Source organism: Mesocricetus auratus, unplaced genomic scaffold (genome assembly GCF_017639785.1).
Source record: "Mesocricetus auratus isolate SY011 unplaced genomic scaffold, BCM_Maur_2.0 Super-Scaffold_100020, whole genome shotgun sequence".
Taxonomy (NCBI): Eukaryota; Metazoa; Chordata; class Mammalia; order Rodentia; family Cricetidae; genus Mesocricetus; species Mesocricetus auratus.
In genome coordinates this window covers 5,464,951-5,491,978 of record NW_024429201.1, presented here as the reverse complement: position 1 = coordinate 5,491,978, position 27,028 = coordinate 5,464,951, and the positions used below count along the sequence as shown (strand labels likewise).

The window sequence follows — 27,028 nt, the reverse complement described above, 5'->3', positions numbered from 1 at the left end:
AGAGAGAGAGAGAGAGAGAGAGAGAGAGAGAGAGAGAGAGAGAGAGAGAGAGAGAGAGGAGAGAGAGAGGAGAGAGAGAGAGAGAGGAGAGAGAGAGAGAGGAGAGAGAGAGAGAATGCCATTTCAGACTCATCCAGGGTAATTAAACATTTACTGAAGTAGCGTCCATTTATAAGACGTGTTGATAGACATAAATGTCTCTAAGGAAACTGTCATGGTATGGGTGTGTGTGAGCGTGGCTCTGAGCATTTTAATTTCATTTATTTAGACTTTGCTTCCCTTCACTAGAGGCTGGGAGGTGATAGACATGAGTATTGATTCTGACGGTGGACGTGTTTCGTATAGCACCCTGAACCTCAGAGTGCAGCAAGTGTTAATGACTTCCCCTCTGAGACAGCTTTTGATTCAGACACAATGGAAAGTGTGGTTGGCAGTCGACAGCTGTGAGTCCACAGCAGCCCACTAGCCTCGTCTCAGTTGATAGTCGAACAGTTAGTCAAATGTAGGTGCTGCCTAGTGTCGATCAGAAGCCCTGGGTTCCTTTCCCAGCACTAGAAAAACAGAAAACAATTGTTTAAGATGCAAGTTACTTTAACAAGCTTTTTAAAAACTTAAACATATAAATGACGCTAATCTTTTCATACTAAGACAAGGGGTTTTCCCAAATGTTTGCCACTAGTGTGAGTTCTGTGTTCTGTTTCTAGCAAGATATAGAAAGTGGCTGTTCCCCTCTGATGTTCATTCAGCTTTCTGTTTCTTTACAATAGAACCATTTGATAAAGGTACTTGAAACAATCTTGCCTTCCAATCCTTTATCAGTTTTGGAAAATGTATTACTGAAATCTAATTCAAGAGCAGTTTGTTTTTAATGACTTTGCTTTATTAAGTTCTTTGAATACCTACCATTTAATTTTTCATAGAAATAGACATTATCTTTTCAAGTTCATATTTCATCTGTTGGCATCACATTAATTAAGCTGCTTAATGATAAGAACAAATATGATTGCCATGAGAATTGCGAAGCAACTTAGGAGCAGACATAGTAGAAAAACAGTCCACCAGTCAGGAGCGTCTGCTATGATTTTGCATGGCCTGTCAAAACCCATTGTGTGGGAGGCTTCAAGCATCATCTTGTACTGGGACAATGAAGACTCAGCTAACCCTAGATGATTAAGAGGAAGCTAATCAACAGAGCCTTTATTCTAAGTGTGTATTGTTTTTAAATTAACCAAAGCTTTGTCCTTACCTCTGACGGCCTTGTATTTCACCATCACCGTCTTAGGTTGGTTATGTGGCAAATATCATTGCTCACTTAGCCCACAAAATATCTGTGACCATGGAGGGTGGGCAGATGGTGGCAGTTTCCTTGCTGCACTGGATACAGTCCGGCATGATGTGTAAGATGTGGCCCTGCTGATACATGTTGCTTCTTCACTTTGAACACAAAGGGGCAGAGAATGGAAACCATCACCGGAACTGCTTGCTTCATGCTGTCTACCTGTCTGGCTCAGATCCTAAATCTCCTCACTTTGGGGAAGAACCTGATGCTTCTTGCCAGTCAACCAAGAACTGAATCATTAACATGACCTTTGTTCTTTGAATTTTGATTAAAGGTTTCTCAGCCTTGGCATTGTTGGTCTTGAGGGCTAAAAAGTTCTTTGATGAGGGGAAGGAGTGATCTCCCTGTGGAATGTGTAGCAATAACACTGGTCTAGACCCACGAGAGCCCTTTCTCTGTACTGTTTCCCTCATCGTGGTAGCCAGTACCATCCCTAGACATTGCTGGATGTCCCCTGAGAACTATGATTGCCTCTCCTCTTCCCATGGTTGATAATTAGTGGCTTCGACTAATTGTGGAATGACGAGTACCCCGGGCCACACGAATAGTCCTGTGGGAAATATAGTCCATGGTTTTTGTACCTTTCTTTCTGGTGTTCTCTTTATGTTTGTGATAATGATCTCCAGACTTGCCTTTCACAAGCTTTAAACTGAGTTCAACTGGTTCTACGTGGAGTCTCTGCTAAACATTCCTCAGGATGGATTACCACTTGGCTTTTCTTGCCTTGGGCTGCCTGCAAGCCTCTTTCCATTCTCATATTTCTAAGTGGCCAAGATATGAGGCTCCTGGATGAGTTGCCAGCAGCAGGGAAAGCGGTTGTCTCCCCATGACTGAAAACACGGCACTTAGTTGCTATCTGCCTCCCTTGGTCAGGGATGAGACTGAGAGGTAGGCAGACTGTTCTCCCCCAACCCCTACTCTGACCTGCCACACCTTCCTATTTTCTATTTCCTTCCAGTGTTTCCATTATAGCTCCCTGCTGTAGCCAGATGACAAACTTCTGGCAGGAACATCCCTGGGATACTGCTGTACTGGACAGAGCCATTGGCACCTTCCACTGGCAACTCAACAGCTCACTGCTTGCCATATTTGTCTATCTCCCACTTGAGGCCCCAAAATTTGAATCTGCCCCAACATCTGAATATTGTCCTGTTAGGCCAGAGTATTACCATAGTGCCACAGGCCAATATTGCCCATGTTTATTTGAATCTACATATTAATTAGACTTGCTATTGCTTCTGCTTTCTCATACCTAACACTTCAGTGGATACTTCATCGATTATGAAAATCAGATAAAGTTGAAAATATAAGCTAGTGTGTCGTTTTTTTTCCAGAAATTTTGCATATGTAATGCTCTGTCACTATTAATGAACTGTTTATTGTCTTGTATTTTGTTGAGTTGTAGGGAGAATCCTTTGTGTTGGGGAGCTAACAGTGGCTCAGTGATCTGCATATTGGATAAGCAAAGAGAATAGATCTTACAGAATCGAAGCATCTACTCCAGGCTGTCTGATTGGAGACCAACTGGTTAATGTCTGCTTGTAGCACAGAGCAATATAATCAAGCAGGCTGAATATGAGGTGTAGCCAAAATCTGTTATAATACGCAACAGACTTTTCAGAAAGTTGCAAGTGTGAAATAGATCGAGGAATTGTTATTCACAGGTCACCTAACATCAAGTTACGTCTGTGACAGTGGGTGGCTTTGAAACATTCTAAGCTTCCTTCTCCTTCGTCTGTTGACACAAGCAAAGGTTATGGTGGGAAACAAGTGCTTTCGGCAACACAAAGCATAGCCTCACAACTGAATGTCTTGAGAACACAGCTAGCAGTCCAAGCAAAGCTCTCAGCACGGCAAAAGGGACATAATCAGTGCTGACCCATCTCAGCTACTGAGGCAGACACCACCGTCAGTAATTGATAAGTTGTTCTTCCTTTTCAGGTGCTCACACCCCTCCCCCCTTTACTTCATGAAATGGAGAGCTCATATCTTTAGCCTGCATTTTATAATACCAGGATGGCCAGCCAGCCATACCAATATGCACAGTTAATAGCTATTAAGTTTTAAAAAAAAAAACTTAAAAGAATCAATTTCATGGTGACTGCATCTAGTTAGGCAAGTCATTTAAGCAACATTTTACTCGTGTGTAGCAGACCATTTTATAAGTTACTGATAGCTTTACAAGTCTGTGTTTCAGACAAGCTAATTGGTTGTCTCTGATATGTGTTTGGGGTTTTCACTCATTAACTCCCTTTCCTGTCTAGTACACATTTGACTAGTTCCCATACAGATAGGTAAGACTCTTAAGCAGCCACGTTGTATTGCCAGGAGAAAGCCTTGTCAGCAATAGGTTTCAGACATTCTTACAATATCTGTTTCTTAAGTAAGGATAAATTATAATCAGAAAGAATCCCAAAGAAGAAAGAATCACATTTATAATATTCTGGAAGCATTGGGTACCAAATGAGTGTCCTTCTGCAGGGGTGAAGTGAAGGGTTACGGGAAGGAGGGGGAGATGAGAAGGAAAAGGTGTGGGACTGAAGGCTGGCTGCTTCTGTAATTAATGGTGTTATAGATCGTTATTGAAAAGGCTGCCCGCACCTGCATGCAAAGACAAGCGCACTACTGAGGCTTCCCTTTTCTTGCATGTGTCAGTGCTTTCCATTCTCTGAGATAAGAATTAGATGCTTTGTTTGGACACAGATTAAAGGAATAGCTCAAAACACAAGTGTCGTATTGGTTGTGGATTTTTGGAGTGCTTCTCTTTTTCCATGATAGGTTGTTTACTCGTCTGTTTGAAAAACAACTCATTGCAGCTGCCTGTGGGCATGTGTGTAATAGGGTTTAAACCAATTAGACCTACAGTTTTGAAACTGTTTATGAGATCAGCCTTCTGCGTGAAACCTTGACCTGATTAATTAGAGCGGTAACTCCACTCCGATATTCAGTTCCTTTCTTTTACTGTCATTTCAGTGTAGGGTGAAACTCAGGGCCTCTTTCACTGGCTTTGTTATGATAGTTCAGCCCCTGAAGTCCATTTTAAAAAGAGTATCTTCTGTGACATGAGTATAGTAGGTACATTAGAGAGAACAAAACAGTTTTTTTTCATTGTCTCTGTTCCCAAGGAACTAAGGTCCTTTAACAAAGGAAAAAAATTAGAGAAAAATTATCCAAATTTGGTTTATCACTTTTGAAAATGGAGTTCGGCACAGATATGTAGAAATGTTTTATTCTGTCATGACTGATAAATCTCTCATTAATTTATACAAGCATTATTTATAATGCCTATTAGAAGGAAAACAATGACTCATACAGGTAAAGAACTCATAGGTTATGGGCCTTGGGCCATGCAATCCAGAGCCTATTAGCCAACCAGACTTACATTTCTTCAGTTCTTTGGGCTTCTTCTTCCTCCATGTACCAGCCCTATGCTCAGACTTTGTATCTTAGCGTCGTTCTGTTACCATAGGTAGCTGCCCACAGCTCCCAGAGCCCTTCCTCAGCATTCACAACTACCTACAAACCAGACCTCACCTTGATAGCCTTGTGAACTCCTGAGCCCACTTGTTTCCTCTCCTGGGGTATATTTCCATTTTGTGAGCCGCTGGGCCGTCTTTATCTCTTAAAGCTTTAAATTGGGCTTCTTGGTCTTTAAGTCACAAACTTCTTCAGGTATTCAAAATACGGTGCTAGAAGTAAGCAGTTAACAATCCGAAATATGGAACTGGTTAAATAGATGTACGGGAGAAAGAAGTAAGCCAGGGCCCCAGTAAATTTATGACCCCAGTGCTCTGTGTGAAGAACAAATCATTTAGCATTTTGATTTTTGTACCTTATTGTATATTGTTAGCTCTAGTGAATGTAGAAATTACAATCTGTGAGATAGCATGTGCCTAACTGGATTTTATTTTTATACTGGTAAGAGATATAGTCTTGAAAAAATAGCATGAAAAGAATATAAAACTCCCCATGCTCAAATCAGTCAAAGAGAGAGATTAGAACAGAATTGCATGGCCTGCGGTCCAAGAGAGTAACCTTAGAGATGAGAGTTGGAAGGGTCAGTTTTCTCCAAGAGTGTAGCTCCTGATAAGTCCACCACACTCCAGTGGAAGGCCACAGATGAAAGAATATTTGGATAGCACAAATTGGCCTTGATTGAGGGGGGCACAAACTTGGGTGAGAAGGGAGAGGGGGGGTAGTATCTGGGAAGGTAAATATGATCAAAATAATTGGACAAAATTATCAGAGGACTAATTAAAAATATTTTTAAAAAACAAAGAAGTAAAAGTTGGCTTACCCTTAGGAATCTAAGAAAAAGCACAATATGGAGTTCAAGCAAGTGGGAGTGGGAATAAGAAAAATGAGACTGGAAATAAATAAAAGAGAGACTAGGAAAACAATTGACAAAATAAATAAAATAAAATAATTAATTTTATTCACTTTACCCAACTGAATAAAAACAGAAGACTTAAATAACAAAATGGGGTTTAAGAATGGAGTCATTGTCAACTGGCCTAAAAAAAAATGCTGTTACTGGAGCATGACATGAAAACTGCTTGCCAGTGAATTAGATGGCCCAGATTAGTTGTATGTATTGTATCCTGTGAATTAGATAACCCAGATTAGACACATATATTGTACCCTGTGAATTACATGGCCCAGATTAGTTGTATGTATTGTATCCTGTGAATTAGATAACCCAGATTAGACACATATATTGTACCCTGTGAATTAGATAGCCCAGATTAGATATAGATTGAATGTGTATTCTCTGTGAGTTAGATACCCCAGATTAGATATGCACATTCAAAGGATAATGAACAACTGAAGTTAACAGAAAGTGGAAAATCTAAATAGACCTTAACAAGTAAAGGCATTGCATTAGTTGACCAACAAGAAAATATCAGGGCCAAATTTTATGAAGTATTTTTAAAATGAACAATCCTTCTCAAGGAATGCTTTCCAATTCATTGTATGAGGCTAGGATTACTATTATCTTAGAGACAGACAAAACTATTATATAGAATATAAACTACTAAGAGTCGGCAAGATAGCTCATCTGGTAAAGGAGTTTGCCACCAAGACTGGCACCGAGTTGCATCCCTAGGTCCTACATGGTAGAGAGCACCAGCTCCCACAAGTACTCTGGCCTCTGCAGGGGTGTCATGGCAATCAGGTACTCACACATTCATATACACATTATTAAAGAAACAAGAATTTCCAATACTAGCAAATGAGCCCAGCAACATATAAAAGAGAAATGAAAATGTATTTACACAAAAACTTGAACATGTTTCATATCAACACCAGTCACAGTAACCAAAAATTGGAACCCAAACGTCTGCAAGTCAAGGAAAGGATAAATAAAGTGAGAGCTGTCCATATGCTGGAATATAATTCAGCCATTTGTGGATGAACGCTGAAAACACCGAAAGAAGCCAGTCGCAAAAGGCCACATGCATGGTTTTTGTGTGTATGAAATGTTCAGAACATACAAAGCCTTAGTAGAAAAATCGAGAGACAGAGACAGAGACAGAGAGACAGAGACAGAGAGACTGGATTGTACTCTTTAAATGTGTGAAATTATCAAATTACACATCAATAATGCCTGTATTACTGAAAAGAAAATACCTGTAAAGCCAATTGTAAAGTTCTGTGCTAAAGAACTGTAGATTTATCCAAGCAATGAAGGAAGTAGAATCCCCAAAGAAGGGGCCTGGAGAGATGGTTCAGTGGTTAAGAGCACTGACTGATTTTTTGTTTTGTTTTGTTTTGTTTTGTTTTTCCAGACAGGGTTTCTCTGTATTGTTTTGGAGGCTGTCCTGGAACTCGCTCTGTAGACCAGGCTGGCCTCGAAGTCACAGAGATCCGCCTGCCTCTGCCTCCCGAGAGCTGGGATTAAAGGCGTGCGCCATCAACACCTGTCTTCAAGAACACTTTGTATAAAACCCGGCTTGCACTGACTGATCTTCCAGAGGACCTGGGTTCAATTCCCAGCCCCCTCATAGCAACTCACAACTGTTCCAGTTTCCAGGAGACTCCACACCCTCACACAAACATACATACAGGCAAAATACCTATGCACATGAAATAAAAATAAATTTTAAAAAATCTTAAGAGAAGGTATCTACTTATGGAATTTAGAATATTCTAGAATTTTAGAGTCATTGACAGAAAGCAACTTTAAGGCTTCTCAACTACTTAAGGATATTTTGGTTGCTACACATTCTGGATGTTTCAAAAGGATATTAAATGTGTTAAACTGATAAGTGGAATTATAAAATATTACAATAGTTAAATCCTTTATAACTGAGCCTAAAGAATCTTATAGGTACCCTGAATTTAAAAAGGTTATAAATATGTTAAATTTTTAAGTTGGCCACCAAATCTGCAGAAAAACATCTAGACAGTATACATTTAGTAAATTATATATTCGTTTTAAAACTGCAAAGTAGCAGTAGCTACTTTCTGTGTACTAAGAGCCATCCTTAAAGGACACCACATTTTCAAGGTGACAGACTATATGCCTGATGGGGGCATATTATTAGGGGACTTGGTAGAAAATTTCCCTGTGCCCTGGCTAGCTCTTGTGGCCCTTAGGAACTCTACATGAGGAGCAACCAGGCTGAACATAAAAGGGAATTAAAGTGTGGCTTTGCTTAGAGACTGCCAACCTGCCAACTAGACTCCACTTCCCACATCTGAAATCATAACTGGAGCCTTGGCCGTGTTAGGAAAAGCAAATTGTCTGCCTCAGTGAAGTCCAAGTGAGGAAGAAGTGGTCAGGCAGGATGAGGTCAAACTATCCCAGAAGCTGATTGCCCAGACCAGGCACTCCTGTGCTTGCCTGTTGGAAAGAACACAAAGCAGAATTTCTAAGCCCGAACTTGGATACGGAACATTCCAGGCTGTGTGACATGCTGTCTGTCTCTGTGGCAATTACCCAAATTTGCAGTTGTAGCATAAACGCAGCCATAGATAATATTTAAGGGAGTGAGCATGCCTTCTTCCAATAAAACTTTACAAGTAATTCATAGTGTCTGGGTGTGGTAGTGGTGATCCACAAAAGCTACTGTGACCCCCTAATCTTAAATGGTTTTTCCTATACTTCTAAGGTCTCCTCTTGAAGTTATAGGACTTAACCCATGCTCCAAAAGATGATTGGGGTGGGTTGCAGATGCAATGTTTAAACCCAGCACTGGGCAGGCAGAGGCAAGTGGATCTCTGCAAGTTTGAGAGCAGCCAGCGCTACACAATGAGACCCTGTCTCAAAAGGGGTGCAGGGTTGGCATTTGTAGGCTGATCCTTTCCATCTGTGGGTAGAAGAACCTTGGTCTAGAAGCAGGACTTTCAGCAAAGGCCTACAGGCTGGACTCCCTAGAGGTCTGATCCTAAAAGGAGAGTGAAGCAGTTGCAGATATAGGAATACTAAATCTCTTCCATCTGTCCCTGAAGACCAGAAGCATCCTGCTTATCTTCACCTCTTGAATGGTGATCTCATAAGCAGGTTGTTTTGTTTGTTTGTTTGTTTTTTGACAGGAGAATAAGATGAGTCCCTCAGACATATCAGAAAGAAAAAAATAGACAGAAAGAAAAAATAGAGGTAGCTTGTGCCATACTTCTAGATTAGCAGATGGAGCAAATGTAAGAATGCCTATCAGCTCCTAACTTCCACTACCAGAGCAAATGAGATTGTTGTGTTTGACAGTTCTGGTACATGCTAAGTTCCCCACGCAGTGGAAACTGGGTTTCTGTATAATTACTGTTCTTCCATATAGCATCTTGCACACAACCGAGGTTACTGGCTTGGGAAGGAGACTTGTAATAAAGGCAAGGCTTAGTCACAGGTAATAACCTGAAGTCATTTGTCTGGCTTGCGATTCCAAGGTCAGGCAGCTGCACTGAACATGAGCTTCCTTACGAAGCTGTGTCATGAACACGTTCCATGCAGCCCTCTTGAAATTGAGCGTCCACCTTCCTGCATTCACTAGCACAGTAACACAGATTCTGGAAACATCAGTAGTCATTCTTCACTCCTCACTGGTACTCGCTAAGAAGTCAGTCCAGTCTGTGCAATACCTTTGGGAATGCTGCATATTGGTTTTGTATTATCTATTTCTGTCCTCGGTGACATATTTAGTACCTTTCTAAGGATTTCAAAATCCTGCAAGCAGGACAGTGAAAGGAGGTCATCTGTGCAGCCCTCTGGACCAACCTTTCTTTCAACAAGCTGCCACCAGTGTATTCTGAGGAATCTGCCACTACAGACCCATCCTTGAGCCACTGCGTGGGCACAGTTCTCTCTGACTTTGGTGAAGGTTGCCAACTTAAGCCTGCCCCAGGAGCTCTCAAAATCAAGGCAGCAGAGTTAGATGGGCCCCCTTTGCAAGCACACAGGCACAGTGTGTTTACTTAGTAGGCAACAGTTTAACGACTGACTCTAAGAAGGGAAAAAAAACCTGGTTACTTGCGCTTGAAGATTTTGGAGATGTAAGAATACTGCAAAGTGTTGATGATTTCATGCATGACTTAAACAGTTTGCTATCCTCATCCCCAGAGTTGCAAAGAGAGGACACACATGAGCTATTGCTAGTTCTGGTGCCAGCCGACCCCAGCATATGACTCAGGAGGATATTTACAAGTATCACTAAAAAGGCTTTCCCTGTCATTACAACGGGTTTATCTGCTGAAGAGATGAAAGCAAGGGGCCAGGGTATAGATGAACAAACTCTTAACAGTCATGGGAAAGGCCTGGCAAAACTGTAGTCAATGCAGGTCCTCTTGATGGCTTAGAAATTGGAACAGAGAGATTAAAGTCATACATACCTACCTAGCTCAGAAGCCATTGTTGAAGGGTATACTTTAGCTCAGTGCTAGAGTACTTGCCTAGCATATGCAAGACCCGGAGTCTGACTCTTATTACCAAGTTAGAACAACAGCAAAAGAAAGACAAACAGCATAAGAAACTCCTGTGTTGGCCGGTTCATGTATTTAAAACTGTAGGCAAACAATACAGGCTTTGATCAAGATTGCTACTCAGTTGCCTTCCAAGCTAGCTTGCCCTTCTACATACAGAGTGCCACAAGTACATGCTTTGGTTTTGTGGAGTTTTGTTTTTTAAACGGGGCCTCACTATGGAGTCCATAAATGAGCCTGGAACATTCTCTGTAGACCAGCCTGACCTCAAACTCACAGAGGTCACCTGTATTCTGCCTCCCAAGTGATAGGATTACAGGTGTGTGCCACCACACCAGGCACAGGCTATAGTTCTTTTCCCCAGCTTGGGATTCTGTCTTGCAGTTTTACAAACTTCTGTTCTTAGCCCACCCCCCACATCACTGCAGATAGCACGCTGGCCCAGGTGGCTTGTTCTGCATATCTCCACTGCCTTTGCACAATCACTGCAAGCTTGCATGAGGGATAGATAGTGGGTGCATGAATGAAGTTACGTTATAAATTAACAAAGTTCCATAGATTGCTTCAGACTCCACTAGTACCTGCTGTCACAGCCATCCAGACTTAAGAAGAGCCACTTAAAGTCTGCTGGTGTTTCTCAAAGGAAGTGTGTGTGATGCCTCTAGATGTGGGGAAGTACAGGAGAAGCAAGTACTCAACTCCCATCAGTGGCCCCAGGCAGGTATAAAAGGCACCACAGGGGCTGTGTAGACCGTTCTCAACAGGCCAGGTCCACCCAAGCGATGTGTTAGGCATCTTTAGCTTTAGCGATTACCAGCTGGTACTCAGAGCATTTAATTCTGTAGAATGAGAGATGACTTAGTATAATACATGGCGAGGTCCCACATGGTTCGCTGTTACTCCCGACTCTGTCTTTAATGTGTTGCCACACATCCATGTGGGTCAGAGCCCTCTTTATAAATATCCAAGCTCAGAACCTAAGCCTATTTCACATAAAGCACAAAGTCAACCCTGCTCTAGTATCACACCCTTGGCTTACCAAAGTGTATAAAAGAAAACTAGGTCGCCCCTGGGCACACGCTGCTTACTAACAAAAGCAGGAAGCACTTTATCTATCACTGTAAATAAAAGGAAGTTTGCAGGTGTTAGCAAAAGGCCAGTGATTAGAGTTAGGAACTATATATGCCTTCTAAAAATTTACTCACAGAAATTGAAAGTAAAATTGTAAAGTTAGTGAATATCATCGCAGTTGGCTCTGTGACCCTGTAACCAGACAAGGACTGTCTTAGGGTTTCACTATCTAAAGAGAGATAAAGGCCATGTCCAGCCCTGGGAAAGGGATTCCTGTGACTTATGACATCTTGAGGGTTTAGCAGCTGCTACAACCATTAGCAACGGCAGAACCGCCATGTCTTCTTTATAGAAAGACTTCGGTGGATCCAACGTGTGAATGATGGGATTTAATCATGCAAATCACTCACCTGGCATGATGGGTGCAGAACTCTGATGACATAGCTAAAATCACTTGGCTTCCTTTGGTGGCTTTGTTTTTCTATCTCTAGGGTGGACACATGGCCACTGACCAATGGTCACTCTGTGACTGTCCTGAAAATAGCTAAATGACTACAGGTTGCCAGGCAGCTGCATTCTGATGTCATTCCCCTAAATGCCATCTCCTCCTTCTAGCACTTTCCAGCTAACCATGACATGTATGCAGCAATAAAGTATTTCAAAAAAGCTTGTCTCTTCATGAAACACAGTCTTGAACAAAGCCACTCACACCAGCAGCACGTTTGAAAGGGAACATGGATTCAAATACATCATTCATGTTTGTGAAACTTAAACACTACCCTTTAAAGTGACCGTCCTAAACATAAAAACACGCTGAAAGAAAGTCAGCGTGACTGTAATTTTTATTGTAGTAGTGCCGGGGAAGTAAAACCTGATGTCAGGTTAGTGTAAGAGAACTAAAGGGACTCGGAAAGCACTTTGGATGAGAGCAGTCAGCGTCCGCCCTGCTTGCTGCCTTGCTTCAGTCATGTTTAGAAGCACGAGAAGGATAGTAAAAACTGTGTTCTGGCAGCAGAGAAACTGGCGGTATTCAGCATCTGGGGATTGCAATCTTGTTTTAATTATAATTATATGGAATCCTTTGAATACCACCTGGGTGACTGTGGCAGGCTTAGGTACCCACTTAGGTTACGGAACTAAAAATCTCAAGTTACTCTGCCATATTTGTCAGCTTAACACTGCTGGGTTCCTCTGCCCGATGACCAAACTGCTGCCTTTCCAGCTTCCATTTCCCTGTTGAGGATTTGACGAGACCTACCTTTATGTTATTCTCTTCCTAGTGTGTCTACATGAGAAGCATGTTAGAACTAAGTTCTGTATCTGTCAGCAATGCAAATGGGACCAGTTAGTTGGCAATCATTAAACCCGGTGTTTTCAAATTAGTTTGAATTCTGCTGTTAGGATTATTCTGAGTGTGTTTTGTTTCGTTTTTTGCTTTGTTTTGTTTTGTTGCGTTTTGCTTTTTGAGACAGGGTTTCATACGTAGTCCAACTGGCCTGGAACTCACTATGGAGAACAGTCTGACCTCAACTCAGATATGCCTGCCTCAGATTTATGAGTGCTGGCATTGAAGATGTATACCACCTTGCCCAGTTTGATTCTGTGCAATTTTTAAATGAACTCCTAAGAAGAAATCTTGCTAATGAGATACATTTGCCTACTTACTGTTGTTTTTATTGCTGAATTTTTCATGACCAGTACTTTTTCCTATTATTATTATTATTATTTGGTTGTTTTTTTTTTCAAGATAAGGTTTCTCTTTGTAGCTTTGGCTGTCCTGGAACTCACTCTGTAGACCACACTAACCTTGAACTCTGAGATCTGTCTGCCTCTGCCTCCTGTCTGCTGGGATTAAAGGTGTGTGCCACCAGCACCCGGCTCCAATTAGTAATTAAAAATGCTACCCTTTTGAATTAAGGTTCTAAAATGTCAGTGGCACAGCTTACTTCGTGTACCAGAATTCTGGTGGGAAGCATTATTAAACAAATACCGGATTGCATTACAAGCATGGCAGGCTTAATTTCTGGGATTGTTGGTAGAATCCGAAATGGGAAAAGGGAGACAAACAGCCTTGGTTTACACCCTTTGGGGAAACCCTCTCCTAGCTATGGCATTTACCATATTCCCTCTCTGTACCTTCTGCTGCTCTTCATCCAGCCGCTAACCAAGGGCTCTCCCTGTCAGCTCTGCCCTCTGCCTCTCAAACTGATGGTTATTACACAGAGGTACTTTAGGCTTTCTTAGAGGTAAACTGTTTTCAATATTCAATGAGGAAAAGAAACTAGGAGAATGGAATCGGGGTGGGAAGGTTTTTGTTTGGTTTGGTGTTTGGGTGTTGGGTTTTTTTTTAATTTTCATGTGTGTCTGCATATATGCTATATGCACATACATGCTTTCATGTGTGTGTGGAGCTGGTGAAGGGACCGAGTCTGACTTTGGCAATCTCCCTCAGCCACTCTCCAGCTTATTTTCTGAGGCAGGATCTTGCAGGTGAAGCCGGGACTAACAGATTCAGCTAGACTAGCAAGCCAGCTTGCTCTAGGGGCCCCCTTGTTGGTCTTCTAAGGGTGCTGGAATTAGAGGCTACCCCACCCAACCAGCATGTACCTGGTTCTGGGGACCCAAATGCTGGTCCTCACACATTTCAGCCAGCACTGTACTGCTTAGCCATCTCCCCAGCCCTCACGTGCATATTCTTAAAAAGCAAGTGTCCTCTTTAAATAATGTGGGCAGTGATTTGGATGAAATATTGTCCTGGCCTATTTTCTGAGCCAGCATTTTCTGATCTATGGATGAAATAAATTGTCATTACTCTTCAGAATTCAGATCTAGAGGGACCTTCGGTTCTTATAACCTTTTTAAAAGAATGAAACAGGCATTTATTGTCAATTTGAAATATGTATAAGAGGGTGTGTGTGTTTAGATAGGATCTCAGTATGTACCACTGACTGGACTTGAACTCACAGAGATCCTCCTGTCTCTGCCTCCCAAGTGCTGGAGTTAAAGGCGTGGGATACCATGATCAGCCTTTATGAGAGGACTTTTAGAGTTATTCTTGAACTATAAAATCTTAGCATTATTTTCATTTCTAAATTAGTACAGCATTTTGTATTTCTGAGTCAGACATGGTACACACCTGTAATTCCAGTACTTTCAGGTCAGAGGTAGGAGGCCTGGCCACAAATTTGAGGAGTTCTGGAACAGTCGGGGCTATCTATGAGACCCCTGTTTCAAAAAGCAAAAACAAACCAACAAAAGATACAGAACAACGACAGAGCCTTTTGTATTTTTGGACATATCCCCTTGCTGGGGCAGGCTGGTTTGGAGAGTGTGGTTTTGCTGGTAGCAGCCTGGCCTTTGTGATGGCAGAATGTAACTTTCAGGAGTGGCCTATAGTTTTCAGAAAATCTTCCTTAGTGATAAGTTCAGAGTTTTACTTGGGCCTGCTGTGTGTCCATGAGTGAGGAGCTGGAAGAATTCTTTACTTTATCCCTTACCTTGAGAACAAAGCTGGTACTTGTGCAAGCCCTAGCTGTGTGAAACTGATTTAGTCAAGGGTTCGATCTTTCCCTCCCAGAAAATCCAGGACTGGGAATGGAAGAAAACATGAGAGACTCTATGCACATGTATAAATCTGGTAATTTATCTAGACTGGTCTGGACAGCCTTGGGCACCTGTACCTTCAGCTCTTGTTCTTCTAGAAGATCCTTTCCTGGCTCTCAGAAAGGCCCACTAGAAATTTAAGGTAGCAAGAGGATAAGATCACCAACATTGGTTTCTTTCTGGATTGTCTTGTGTGTTTGACGGAATCCGTACTTTGTCAGGGTAAGACAGCTAGTGTTGTATGGCTAACAGTGGCTAGAGTAAGTGAAATCTTTTGGGTGTTCTTTTGTGATTCTCCCTGCCCCATAGTACATACAATTCTTCCTCAGACTTCATAAGAACGCCCCAGCAGTTGAGTGCAAAGTCAGACTGGTGGCTCGCAAGCAGGTCACCCGCACCCAAAGAAAACACTCCCAGGTCATTACACGTAACCCTGTTAAAGCAACAGCTGTGGACAGACTGGAACACCTGGACATGACTGTTCATATAAATTCCGCTTAATACCCCCCACTTCATCACTTAGTATCTTGATAGGGAAAAACGGTCCTGATGCGATGACTAACATCTCTTTATTTTTTTTCTCTTCAGATCAAAAAATATTTTGAACTTGAACCACTTGCACGTGGGAAACGCTGGATTCTGCAGCCCTGCTCGCTAGATGACATGAACGCACTGAAAGACAGCTTCTCCCAGCTCATAAACTTGCTAGAAGAAAAAGACCTTGAGGCAGTGAGAATGTGAAATCTAACACAAAAGTTCCCCGAAAGCCTTGAACCCACCATGTTAGTTTCCCATTCTAATTTCATGTTGGTGTCAAGACTTCATGGCTTCAGTGTCTGTCTTCCTCTCGCTATTCCAGACTTTCATCTCTCTGTTAAAGTGACTGTTCTATGAGTCAGGTAAATGTCATCAGCATTAACGCCAAGTACACACTACTGAGGGAGAATTCATTCTCTGTTTACCACTAATTATGTTCACGGCATGTTTCTTTCTTTGTGGGTCTAAGAATCTCTTCCATACTTTGTGCTAAAATGGATGGAACTCACGGCTCATGGAAATGAAGCCCCTTCTGAAGAGCTCAGAGAGACTCACGCATCTTCACTAACTGTCCCCGTCCTTGAGCTTAGAGGGTTGTAACCGAGACTCCACATGGTGTGTGTGCTATTTCCATTTCCATGATCTCCTAGGGATTTGAGTTTTTTACATTTTATTTTATCATGTCTGTTTTTCATATTTTTGTGTGTGTGTGTGTGTGTGTGTGTGTGTATATGTGTGCGCGTGCGCGTGCACGCTCGCACACGCGTATTGACTTACAGGCTATGAGTGAATAATTGACCACCCAAAACTTCACCTGATCATCTTTTCATAAAACTGGCTGGGAAGAGCCTTGCTAGCAGCTGTGTAATGCTGGCTTAGGAGGGAGGCTGAGAGAGTTGGAGCACATTTAGGCTAGTATAGGCACCGCTGAGTCCCATTTGATCAAGTCCTCAAATATTTCTCAATGGAGTCATTAGTCTGCAAAAAGTCAAGCCGCAACATAAGCATTTTTCAAAAAAAAAATCAGAAGTGTGTGAATAAAATTAAGAAGATGACTTTTCAAATAATAAACATAACAGCCAAAGTCTAACTCACCACAGTTAGGATTTAAGCTGGCTTGGATATGATAAAGCTCAAAGACAAACCCTGTTTGTCACGCTTTCATCAAGTGCTGATGTCGCTTTGAGGAGTCTGCTCGGGCCTCCATTTAGTAGCTAGAGGCCTATCAGTATTTCTCTTGTAAACCTCTATTTTCAGGGGTGTCGGTGTGCCCTTAGAATATGCTGGCTACAGCAAATAAATGAGGGCCTAGACTCAGTCTTTGGAAATAATTTTTTCAACTTAATTTAAATGATAAAATTGCAAAGAGCAATGTAAAGTTTTAGTAAGATTTAACGCCTTTGACCTTTTCTAAATCAGGAATAATCTATGAATGTTGAGATTCATGGATGAAATATTCATTGGTACATCTTGTAAACTTTTGGCCACACATCAAGTATATACTAAGTGGCCTAATGATAGAAAACTGCTCCCTACACCCAAGCAATAAAAACATGTCTGTCATTTTTAGGTAATGTGGACTAATACCTAGATGCCACTCAATGCCATATTTATTACAGGGTGACAGAAAACCATGTGACTCTCTGAAGGAAAGACTTCAAGCCCCTCACAGTGCTCAGATGCAGCGCTTGTGATTTCATCTTGGAAATGGATTTTAATAAAACAATCCCACACTTCTTTAAGCCTTTTAGAATATATATATACATATATATATGTATGTATATATATATATATATATATCATAGACCAGAGAAGGATCCATGATGATTAATTTGTCTAAAGTATCCCTGAATATTTTTAACACCGTGTGATGATCCACGGACAGCACAAACCTTTAGTTCCGATGACCAGTTACTTAATTCCTGTTTTTTATTTTGTCTTCTCCTGCTCATCTTCCATGAAAATAAATATATATATATAAATATTTTTGGAGGGGGCAGGCGTTGCTCTCCCCGCAAGTTCATTAAATGTCGAGTGTTGTCTTTTTGAAGATACTGTGACTGAGTGCTCCTTGCCATCTGTCAAATGACTCCCCGCTGTCTGTGTGTGTTCATGTGCGCCAGCAATGGGCTTTCTCCACAGCCCGGAGACTGTCTCAGCGTCGCAGCCGTCACAATGAAAACATTATCAATCAGTACCCAACAACAGCTGTTTCTGACAAGTTTCTGTCTGACGCCTGATGCCTTACAACTGTCAATAAGGCTCTGTCTTTGTCTAGCAGGTCGGCGTGCGCTATCTTACTGCTCCTCTTGGCATCCCGTCTCTGTAACCCTGGAATTTGCTGTGTTTGGGAAACCCATGTGGGGGAGGGGAGAGGGGCGGGGAGGGTCTGTGCGTGTTCTTACTTTTGTGTAAGGTGCCACAGGTGTCTTCATTTGCATACTCAAATATAGAAGAAAACAGTCTGTTATGTATTTCTTCAGTTAGCATCTTGTTATATTTATGGAAGTGACCCATTTTTGTACCTTCTTAGCTGAAGCAGTTGCCTTTTTTTATACTGGCAATTAATTTATATAAGACTTTGTATCTACCGTAGTTTACAGTATTGGTTGCTGGGTAACTGCCATATTACCCTGTCTTTCTATTGAGATATAATCTATACTTAAAGTTGACAGGTTCATGTGGACATTTGCTAGGCAAGATGAACTTTGCCTGGTCTGTGATTTATATGATTTCCACTATCTTGCAATGAAAATAAATGCTTAGTAGAACTGGTGTTTCCAGCCTGACTCTTTTCAGCCTTAGCATTTGAGAGCCCTAGACTTCTGTCTACTTTGTGTTGCTTGTTTGAGTCTTCAAAATAAGCTCTGCTGCTCTTGAGTCAAAAGAAATGATCAATACATGATTCTTTTGAAGTCATTGTGAGAAGAAGAAAAAGAAGCCAGGGGTCTTTTCCAGTTGGTTCTCCTTGAACATCAGTTTACTTTCCTAGGAACCATTACTTCAAAGGGAGCAGAGCCTGGAGATGTGGTGTGTCATCCTCCAATCAAAGAATCGTCCATTATCATCTGTCCTGAAAGCCACATTTTGCAAGTTGAGTGCAATGAACTATTTCTTCAGGTGGCTTTTGATGCCCTTAGTAAACAGTCTTAAGGAATTTAGGAAGATATGCTGTACATTTATATGTTCATCCTTAAGAATGAGAATGGGAAAGAAATTTGAAAATAGGTGAACAGAAGATGGGGGGGCACTATATGATAAAAGAGGAAACTCAAACTCCTGCTCTTCCAAGCACAATAGTACCCTGACGCATACCACTTAAGCCCAGAGAATTCAAAACAGTTTCTTCTGAGTTTGACACCTACCTCATCATCTCAAACCTACCTAGGCAAGTGCAGACAGAATCCAAGATTTTGAAGCAAATGGATGATTTTTTTATGTTCAGATTGCAGACTCAGACTCAAGTGGAAATGTAATATTCATGTTGGCTCAATCCAGAGTTAGACGGCATCTTCATTAATCTGACCTAATGCAGCAAACCAAAATGAAAAAGTATTTGTGAGGTGCTGGGATTGGGAATGAGTATAGGCTCATTTCAGTGTCTGGAAGGGAGGATAAATCTTTGTTATGCAGAAAGTTTGTAATACTGGTCCCCAGCCTTCCCTTGCTCTGCAGCCTGGGTGGGGAAGATCTGAGGTTCAGGCTGTAAAGTGTATTACCACATCTTGTAGAGGAATTCCTGGCTCCTAAGGGTGCAGGGCTTTTGGTCAGCACGGAGTCAGTGTGATTAAATGATTCGCATCTCTGGGCTAAATGTTTCCAACTCAGATGCCTGAAGTGACAGATGAGCCCAGGTTTTGTCACTGCCCATCCCTGCACCTTCCCACTACTTCAGAAGTATGCAAAGCATCCCAGGAGGACCCAGCCTCAAATGGCTGATCCATTTGCCTCCCCTTTCTTAGTTACTTTGAATTAAAAACCTTCCATGAAAAGCTGCCTGCCACCGCAACCCCTGCTGTTTCATCAGACCTGGGGATTGTAACTTCCCACCATGGTTCTCTGTGACACACTTCCTAATGTGACTTTCTGTGAAGCCAAGGTAGAGTTTCAAAGTCCAGAGAGGAGTCTCTCCAGCATATGTCATGTCTAGTGTCCATGCTTTCCTACAAAATAAGGAAGGCTTCAACCCTTCTATAAGGATGTCATCTGCACCATCTCTGCTCCATGAGTGCTGATCTGGTTTCAAAAGGCTACCCACAGTGTTCTCAGACTTCCCTCTTTTCCTTTCCTAGGAATTGCCATGGGCCACTATGAAAAATCACTTTACAAGACACTATTGTAGGTCTTGTGGTTTTCAAAGTGAATTTGCTTGCCCTATATACTCTGTTAGCTCGGCATATATACTTTGTGAGGTCACAGGTACCTGTGAAAAAAGAAAGGACATTTTAGACCAAATGCCTTGTTGGTCTCAGCCAGGTTTCTATCCCAGTCTGGCTTCTGACCCCTCTCTCATTTCCTGATACTCTAGACCATCATGGCCACAACCATTGAATGGCACCTTTGAAAAAAATTATCTGATGTAGACTATCAAAGAATGGATAATTTCCTTGTTCCTTTTTCAAAAGTCTCTGACTCTGTCTTAATCTTTCAAAATACTCTACACAAATATTTCAGTGAGGTTCTTTGGACAGCTACATTCCAGCCATAGAAATGGGTGGGCTATGTGTTCCCCAGAGCAAAAAAAAGGTCTGAGGACAGAACAAAATAGCCTTGAATAGCCATCAGGTTCTCAGTCCCCTGCTACAAACACACTTAGTTCCCTGTTTCCTTGTGGACACTGGGAGTTGTTTGAAAAGGGCTGAGATCACTGACAGCCAGCCTTCCGAAGGTGTGAGATCCAGCTTCACGTGCTGCAGCCCCTCTGACAAGTGATTCATTGAGACCCAAGCTGGAGTTCCAGCATCAAACAGATGTCAGACGAAACACCAAATGCCTATAAATGATTGCTTTGCAAGAGTGAAATGACTGCAAGACCTGGCCTAATGATGCTCCCCATGTCTGGACAAGTTTACAGAAGGCATGGGGGTGGGGGAACTGGTTTTAAACAGTCTAGGAAGAAGGCTGTTTCTGGGGTGAGAAGTGGAGCCTTCGTTCTCACCTGAGAGGCTCCTGTTGGACTGAGTGGTGTCTGGTTGGTTTGTGGGCAGTGTGTAAGGGTCCATCTGAAAAGCGCATGACGGGCACTCCACAGGCCAGATCCGGGTGACGCACTAAATCATTAGATATAAATATCTGAGTAAATTAAAAAACGAAATTCTGTTGGAACGGAAACTGCTCACCAAAAGGCAGAGACAGGAATGCAAACAGTAAGTCTGGCTGTCATTCTGTGCACTCTGGAGCAAGTCAAGCTTGGCTCTGGTCACTCTCCAGTTGTTTTACAACTTTCTAGACATGGAACACTCAGCAAGCAGCTTCAACAGGATTTCTGAAATGACAGCTTGTCCAGGCCTAGCTCACTATTCTCCTTTTTAGGGCTTTTATTTCCTGATTGGGACTTTGGACTTTAATAATTTTAGGTATCTGTTCACTCCTTCACACCTACTATGTGTTGGGCCTCTACCAGATACCAAGAGTACAACAGTAAATGGCCAGTTTAGTTTTCACTTGTGGAGAATTCAAATTCCTGTAACATTGAGTAAATCAGATTATTTCAGTGAGTCTAGGCATTGAAATATTTGTTCTTGCTCTTAATCCTTGACTTTCAGTCCTCCCAATTTAGGATTTTTTGTAATACCATTTAGTATCTTGTGAGACTACTAGTAAAAGCAGAAACTTAAACACATACATGCATGCATACATGCATAACATACATACATACATACATACATACATACATACATACATACATAGAAAGGGCTATGTCTTGCCAGGCATGGTGGAACATGCATTTAATCCCAGCATTTGGGAAACAGAAACCGGCATATCTCAGCAAGTTCAAGGTGAGCCTGGTCTACAAAGTGAGTTTCAGGCCAGCCAGGGCAACAAAGAGAAACCCTGCCTTAAAAAACCAAAAGCGGAGGGGGGGGTGTTCTCTTTTAGCATCTTTCTAAACAGTAACATACCAAGCTAGTATTGCCTCTTCTGCCAGTTGACTGCTACAAGCATGTACCTAATACAGCAAAGTACTCCTAAGGTCCAAACCAAAGGAACTGACTCTCTCTCTCTCTCTCTCTCTCTCTCTCTCTCTCTCTCTCTCTCTCTCTCTCTCTCTCTCTCTCTCTCTCTCTCTGTGTGTGTGTGTGTGTGTGTGTGTGTGTGTGTGTGTCTGTATGCACATATACATACATACAACTGGGGTGACCCAATGTGGTTGGTCAGCCTGGCTATCCAGGCTGGATCACAAAAAAAAAAGAACAAAAATAGAAGCATCTCTATTTCCATTCACTTTCTTGTGTTACAAATCACTCAACATTTCAGGCAATCAAAAGGAACAGTATGAAAACACTTATTAAAGTGCATGGATTTGTTGGAGTTCAGCCCCTGGTAGGATGATGGACGTGGACAATGGTTCTCATTGTCTACTAATTCCAAAGGAAGGAAGCAAGCAGACACGGTGTGCCCTAGGTGGCCTTTATTCCTACCTAAGGAGCATTGTCAGGTGACATAAGTGTGATTAACTTCCGGATGTAACTAATAATCTGCACAGGAAAACGAGTATGGCACTTGTTCAATGGCACACGAAATACTGGAAATATGACTGACATATATCCAGACTATTGGAAATATGACAGACACGTGAATTGATTCTTAAATAAAAGCAATGGAGCAACATATATTAAAGGTCTAAAGACTTGTATCCAAGAGTTGCAGCATGTGCGACTTATTTGAATTTTGTTCTCAGTCACAAACGTGTAAAACTAAAATGTGAGGTGATTGAAGATGAATTTGCATACCTACATGTGTGCATTAAAGAATCTGATTCATTGGGATCTTTTTAAAATGTGTGATAATGGAATTGTGACTCCATATTGTAGAAGAAACCTTTTAAATTAGTGGTGTATGACAAGATATTTATGGATGAATTACCATGACGTTCAAGATTTACTTCAAAATGATCTGTTAAGGAGAGGAGAGCAGAAAGAAGTGAAACAGTGAGTCTTATCTAATGTCACTACAGCCAAATGATGGTGACAGGACCACAGACACTTTGACATTTTCTCCCAAGAAGCCTGGGGAAAGAAGGTAGGCAGGATGGGAGGGAAGAAGTTAACAGGTTATGTAATAGAAGACATCCACAATGCAAAAGCAAGTATATTGCCTGAATGTATTCAGAATTGCTATAAAGCAGAAGAAAAATTAAGTTTTGTGGAAAAGTTAGCAAGGGACTTGAAAGGGCACTTTACAAAGAAAAGGGGAGCCAAGGGGCAGTGGCCATTGTTATCTGTCAATTGCAGATAAGAACTATTGCAAGGCAGTACTGTACCTCACCAGGATCAATACAACTAAAGACAGTACAAAGAGAAATTACAGAATAAAATCATCTGGCATACAAATCACTGAATGCCAGAAGAAAGTTTGTAGCGTGCTGACTGGTCCCCATTTTTGAATCAGCCATAACTACGTTAGACTTTGGCTTCCCTTCTCACTAGCCATGTGACACTGGACATATCATTTAAATGTCCACATCTGGGTTTTCTAATCCATAGTAAAATGATATATCTACATCCAAGGGCCATCTGAATTCAGTCGCATGACTCATATAGAGTACTTGGACTGAGAAAGTATTGAGGCATTAAGGGAGAACTCGGTGAACTGTGCCAAGTGATTCCTGCAATGGATACTTGAAGCAATTGTCCCTTTTTCTTTCCAAGCTCTGCAAAAGCTGATGCTTCAGAACCAATTGCATTGACTACCACACTGGACTCATACATAGCCCCACCCTTATTTGGTTTGGACTGCTTTCCGGATCAGTAAACAGCTCCCGCCGGTGACCACAGGGTATCTTAAGTCATTCACCTGCCACCTGCCCATGTGTTCATTGAACAAACATTGATTGAATGGATGCTATGTGTAATCCATTGAGTAAAGGCAAAACCAATTTTTAAGATGTAGTCTGATTTATGCTGTTTAAATATCTTAAGGGCTCACTGGTCCTAGATCTCCTGTGTTATAGAAAGGCTGTTTCTGAGATGGGCGTTGGTAGCACACGCCTTTAATCCAAGCACTTGGGAGGCAGAGGCAGACAGATCTCTGTGAGTTCCAGACCAACCTGGTCTACAGAGCGAGTGCCAGGACAGCCTCCAAAATCACAGAGAAACCCTATCTCGAAACCTCCCTCTCCCCCCCCAAAAAAGAAAGGCTGTTTCTGTATTCTATTACTTTAAGAATCTATAAATACAAAAGAATACAAAGTGTGCGTGTGTGTGTGTGCGCATACATACCTTTATTTTTAATCAACATACAATGTATTAGATATCATTATGACATTTTCAAAAAAAGTATATTTGAATTTCTCCTTTCCCTGAACTGCCCCATCCTTAAACCTCCCCCCCCCTCTTAATCTCACAGTCTCTTGTACTCTTTCATGTTCCACGTATCCTTTTCTAGCAAATTGTTTTTAATCTGTTATAATTTAACATGCAGAAAGTGAAATTTATTTTAATTTTCTTTTGTGATAACTAGCATGACATCTGACTTTAAACAAAAGAAACAGATTTGATCAACATTTACTAGCAAAGTGGGGGAAGCTATTTACCTCACTTTCCTCCTGCCTGGCAGTTGAGGTGTTGTTTGTTTTTTTATTTTACCCCAGAGCATGTGTATTGTGTATGTCTTTTCAGGCTGGAAAGGTTAACAAATAAATACTATATTTGTGATGAGTCTAAGTGCAAAAAGTGGGCAATGGGAGGAAGTTAAGATATAATAGAGGCCCCAAAGAGGCAGCGATCATGCACTCCAATCTCTTGCCCAGAAGGAAAATGACAGCTCAAAGAGTAGATTGAGATCCCAATCCTCTAATACAAGAATAAGATGCTTCCGAGAAACCCAGGGAGGCAATGGGGAGTCGTTGAAAAAACATAAGCGCATAGTGAGAAGAGTTACTTAGGAAAAGTGGCCAGGGAAGAAAGAAGGGTTAACGGGTGGTCATAGGTAACAGGTAGACAAATGTGTTAGGCTGAAAGATGTAGCAACAGAATATTCACCAGGCCAGCAACAGTAGAATTGCTAAGGCCAAACTCAGCGCTGAGGTCCTGAAGAGAAACTTGAAGGGCAACCTCCTTGCCTTTCTTAACAGGCTGTCACCACATAGACCCACAGTTCTGAGCAGGGAAGACACCTGCAAAGGTGTCTGTCTGGATCGTGATGCTGAATCATGTCCCATGTTATCTGCAGGGTCCTCTTGGTTCCCATCTGCACAAGGCTTGAAAGGTCTGAGTAACCCACCCCACTGACTTTAAGTGCCTGGTTGACATACTCCAGTTGATGCAGATAATAGTGCCTAAATAAAAAAATAATAATTAGCTGGGCGGTGGTGGCGCACGCCTTTAATCCCAGCACTCAGGAGGCAGAGGCAGGCGGATCTCTGTGAGTTCGAGGCCAGGTTGGACCGACAGCCTCCAAAACAATACAGAGAAACCCTGTCTCGTAAAACCAAAATAATAATAATAATAATAATAATAATAATAATTAAAAAAGAGGAATAGAGTAATAAAGAATAACCAGTCACATAAAGATGGGAAATAAAAAAAAATAGTGTTTAAATGTAGACCAGCAAATCAAGCCACCAGCAGATAAGGCAACTGGGAATTCATTTCTGAGGCTAGGTAGTAAGCTTCTGAAATAGTGCATTTAGAATGAAATAGCATATAACATTACCCGGGAACATCTAGAAAATCTACTCTGCTAGTCAGTGTTTCATGCTAGTTCAGCTACATGGGTGAGCAGCTAATGCTTTCACACAGCAGCCTGTGCCCTGCACTCTGCTGCCACCATCCTGGAACTCTTAATAGTATTACTATAAGAGAAGTCCACAGGACAATGGAACCGTCATCCAAATAGAAGAGGTAGCTTAATACGCAAATCCTTGCCACCCTCTTCATGTGTTACATTTCCAATGCCCTATAAGCAAGGAATTCCATCAGATCATGACAAATAGAAATTCAGAAGGACTTAAGCCAAGTATACAGTAAGGATATTAAGTCTGTGCCCAGATAAAAGGAACTGCTGCCATGATTTGTTTAGGTGTCCTATATAAAGGTCCGTATATCAAGAAGCTTGATCTCCAAGGTGGTAGTAGTAGGGGATGCTGTGGACTTTTTAAGAGGGGAAACCTAGGGGAGGTCCTTGAGTCACTGGGGCCTGGTACTCCACTCCCCTCTCCTCCTCCTCTTCCCCCTACTCCTTTTTCCAGGGACCTCCAACATGCTAGGCAGGGACTTTAAAGCTAACCAATATATCCCCCAACTCAAACATTTCTCCCAATAACTTGAGATCCTGAGACATCTCCCCGTAGTGGCATGGACCAGACTAGTGCAGGTGGTTAGCCCTCAGAAACCATGCTTCCTGGCCAAACCTGAACTTGATTCAATTGCAGGAAGAAGGCCATGGCATTTAAGAAATACAAACAAGTAAGAATACCAATTGTGCTCTTTCTTCCTTGTGTTCTTTCCCTCTACAAGCCAACCACCAGGAATAATTACCTAGGAGAAGGAAGGCAAGAGCAATTAATAATTCCACTTCAATATTTTTCGCAGTCCTTTCTTACTCCACAGAAGCCAGAAGTCAAATATTGATGGATAGCATGTATCAAGACCTGAAATAAAAGAGGTAAGTGTGGAGCCTAAAACTAATGTATCTCTGCCCCAGGAACCACACAGTATGATTTCTGTGACATCCTATACAAGTTACAACTAGTATCTAAGTTGGCTTTGAACACTAAAGATACATAGTAAACTTCATACTACCATTTAAAAAAAATTCCCTTGACTTAGTGTGAGATCGTGTAGCAAATAGAAAACATTTTTGTCAGGCAAATAAAATAAATTTAAAGAAAATGAAAAACTTCATAGCAATGTCTTCCTTGCCTTTCTGTGTTCTGAACAAGGATTTATTATACGTCCCAGGCTGGCAGGACATTTGCTATGGCTGCCCAGTCTAATCGCTAACCGTCTCTTGCCTCAGCTCCCAAGTGTTGGGATTACAGGTATATGCCACTATACCTAAATAAAGAAATATTCTTCCCTCTTGCTGTTTGAACTAGGAGCGTCACCCTTTCAGTTTTGCACTGAGCCCTGCAAGTTACAAAGTCAGACCTGTTTTCACTATATAGATAGCCTCAGAAATAAAGTAAGTGGCTATAATTCCAACATCAACATTTGCTGATCTTTCGCGAGCATCTAACCTTCCCCAAGTACCATTTCCTCATGCGTAAAATGGGAATCTTAACAATTCATATGAAACAACCATAGGCACTTTATGTGCAGTGAATGAAAACTACCTAGCACCATGGCTGCCAAGTAACAGGTGTGATGGATAGTAGCCCTTTACCATCTCTGAGGAACA

The 27,028-nt window shown here is 41.7% G+C and overlaps 1 protein-coding gene and 1 long non-coding RNA gene across 5 annotated transcripts in view; one reads left to right on the top strand and one right to left on the bottom strand.

The window, feature by feature from the left end:
- Positions 1 to 18,237, top strand: part of Arl15 (ADP ribosylation factor like GTPase 15) — a 354,022-nt gene extending 335,785 nt beyond the window's left edge. For all 3 annotated transcript variants that reach the window (XM_040729069.1, XM_040729070.1, XM_040729071.1), the window contains exon 5: positions 15,518 to 18,237. In XM_040729069.1, the coding sequence (XP_040585003.1) occupies positions 15,518 to 15,670 (153 nt within the window). In that variant the 3' untranslated portion in view covers positions 15,671 to 18,237. The remainder of the gene's footprint in view (positions 1 to 15,517) is intronic.
- LOC121133165 lies at positions 83 to 11,873 on the bottom strand. 2 transcript variants are annotated; one of them, XR_005869932.1, is made up of 4 exons: positions 11,737 to 11,873; positions 4,874 to 5,028; positions 1,247 to 1,434; positions 83 to 551 (listed from the first exon to the last, which is right to left on the bottom strand). It is a non-coding gene; the product is annotated as an uncharacterized LOC121133165 (long non-coding RNA). The 2 variants fall into 2 exon arrangements; XR_005869933.1 differs by lacking the exon at positions 11,737 to 11,873 and adding an exon at positions 8,014 to 8,183.
- Positions 18,238 to 27,028: the final 8,791 nt, after the last annotated feature.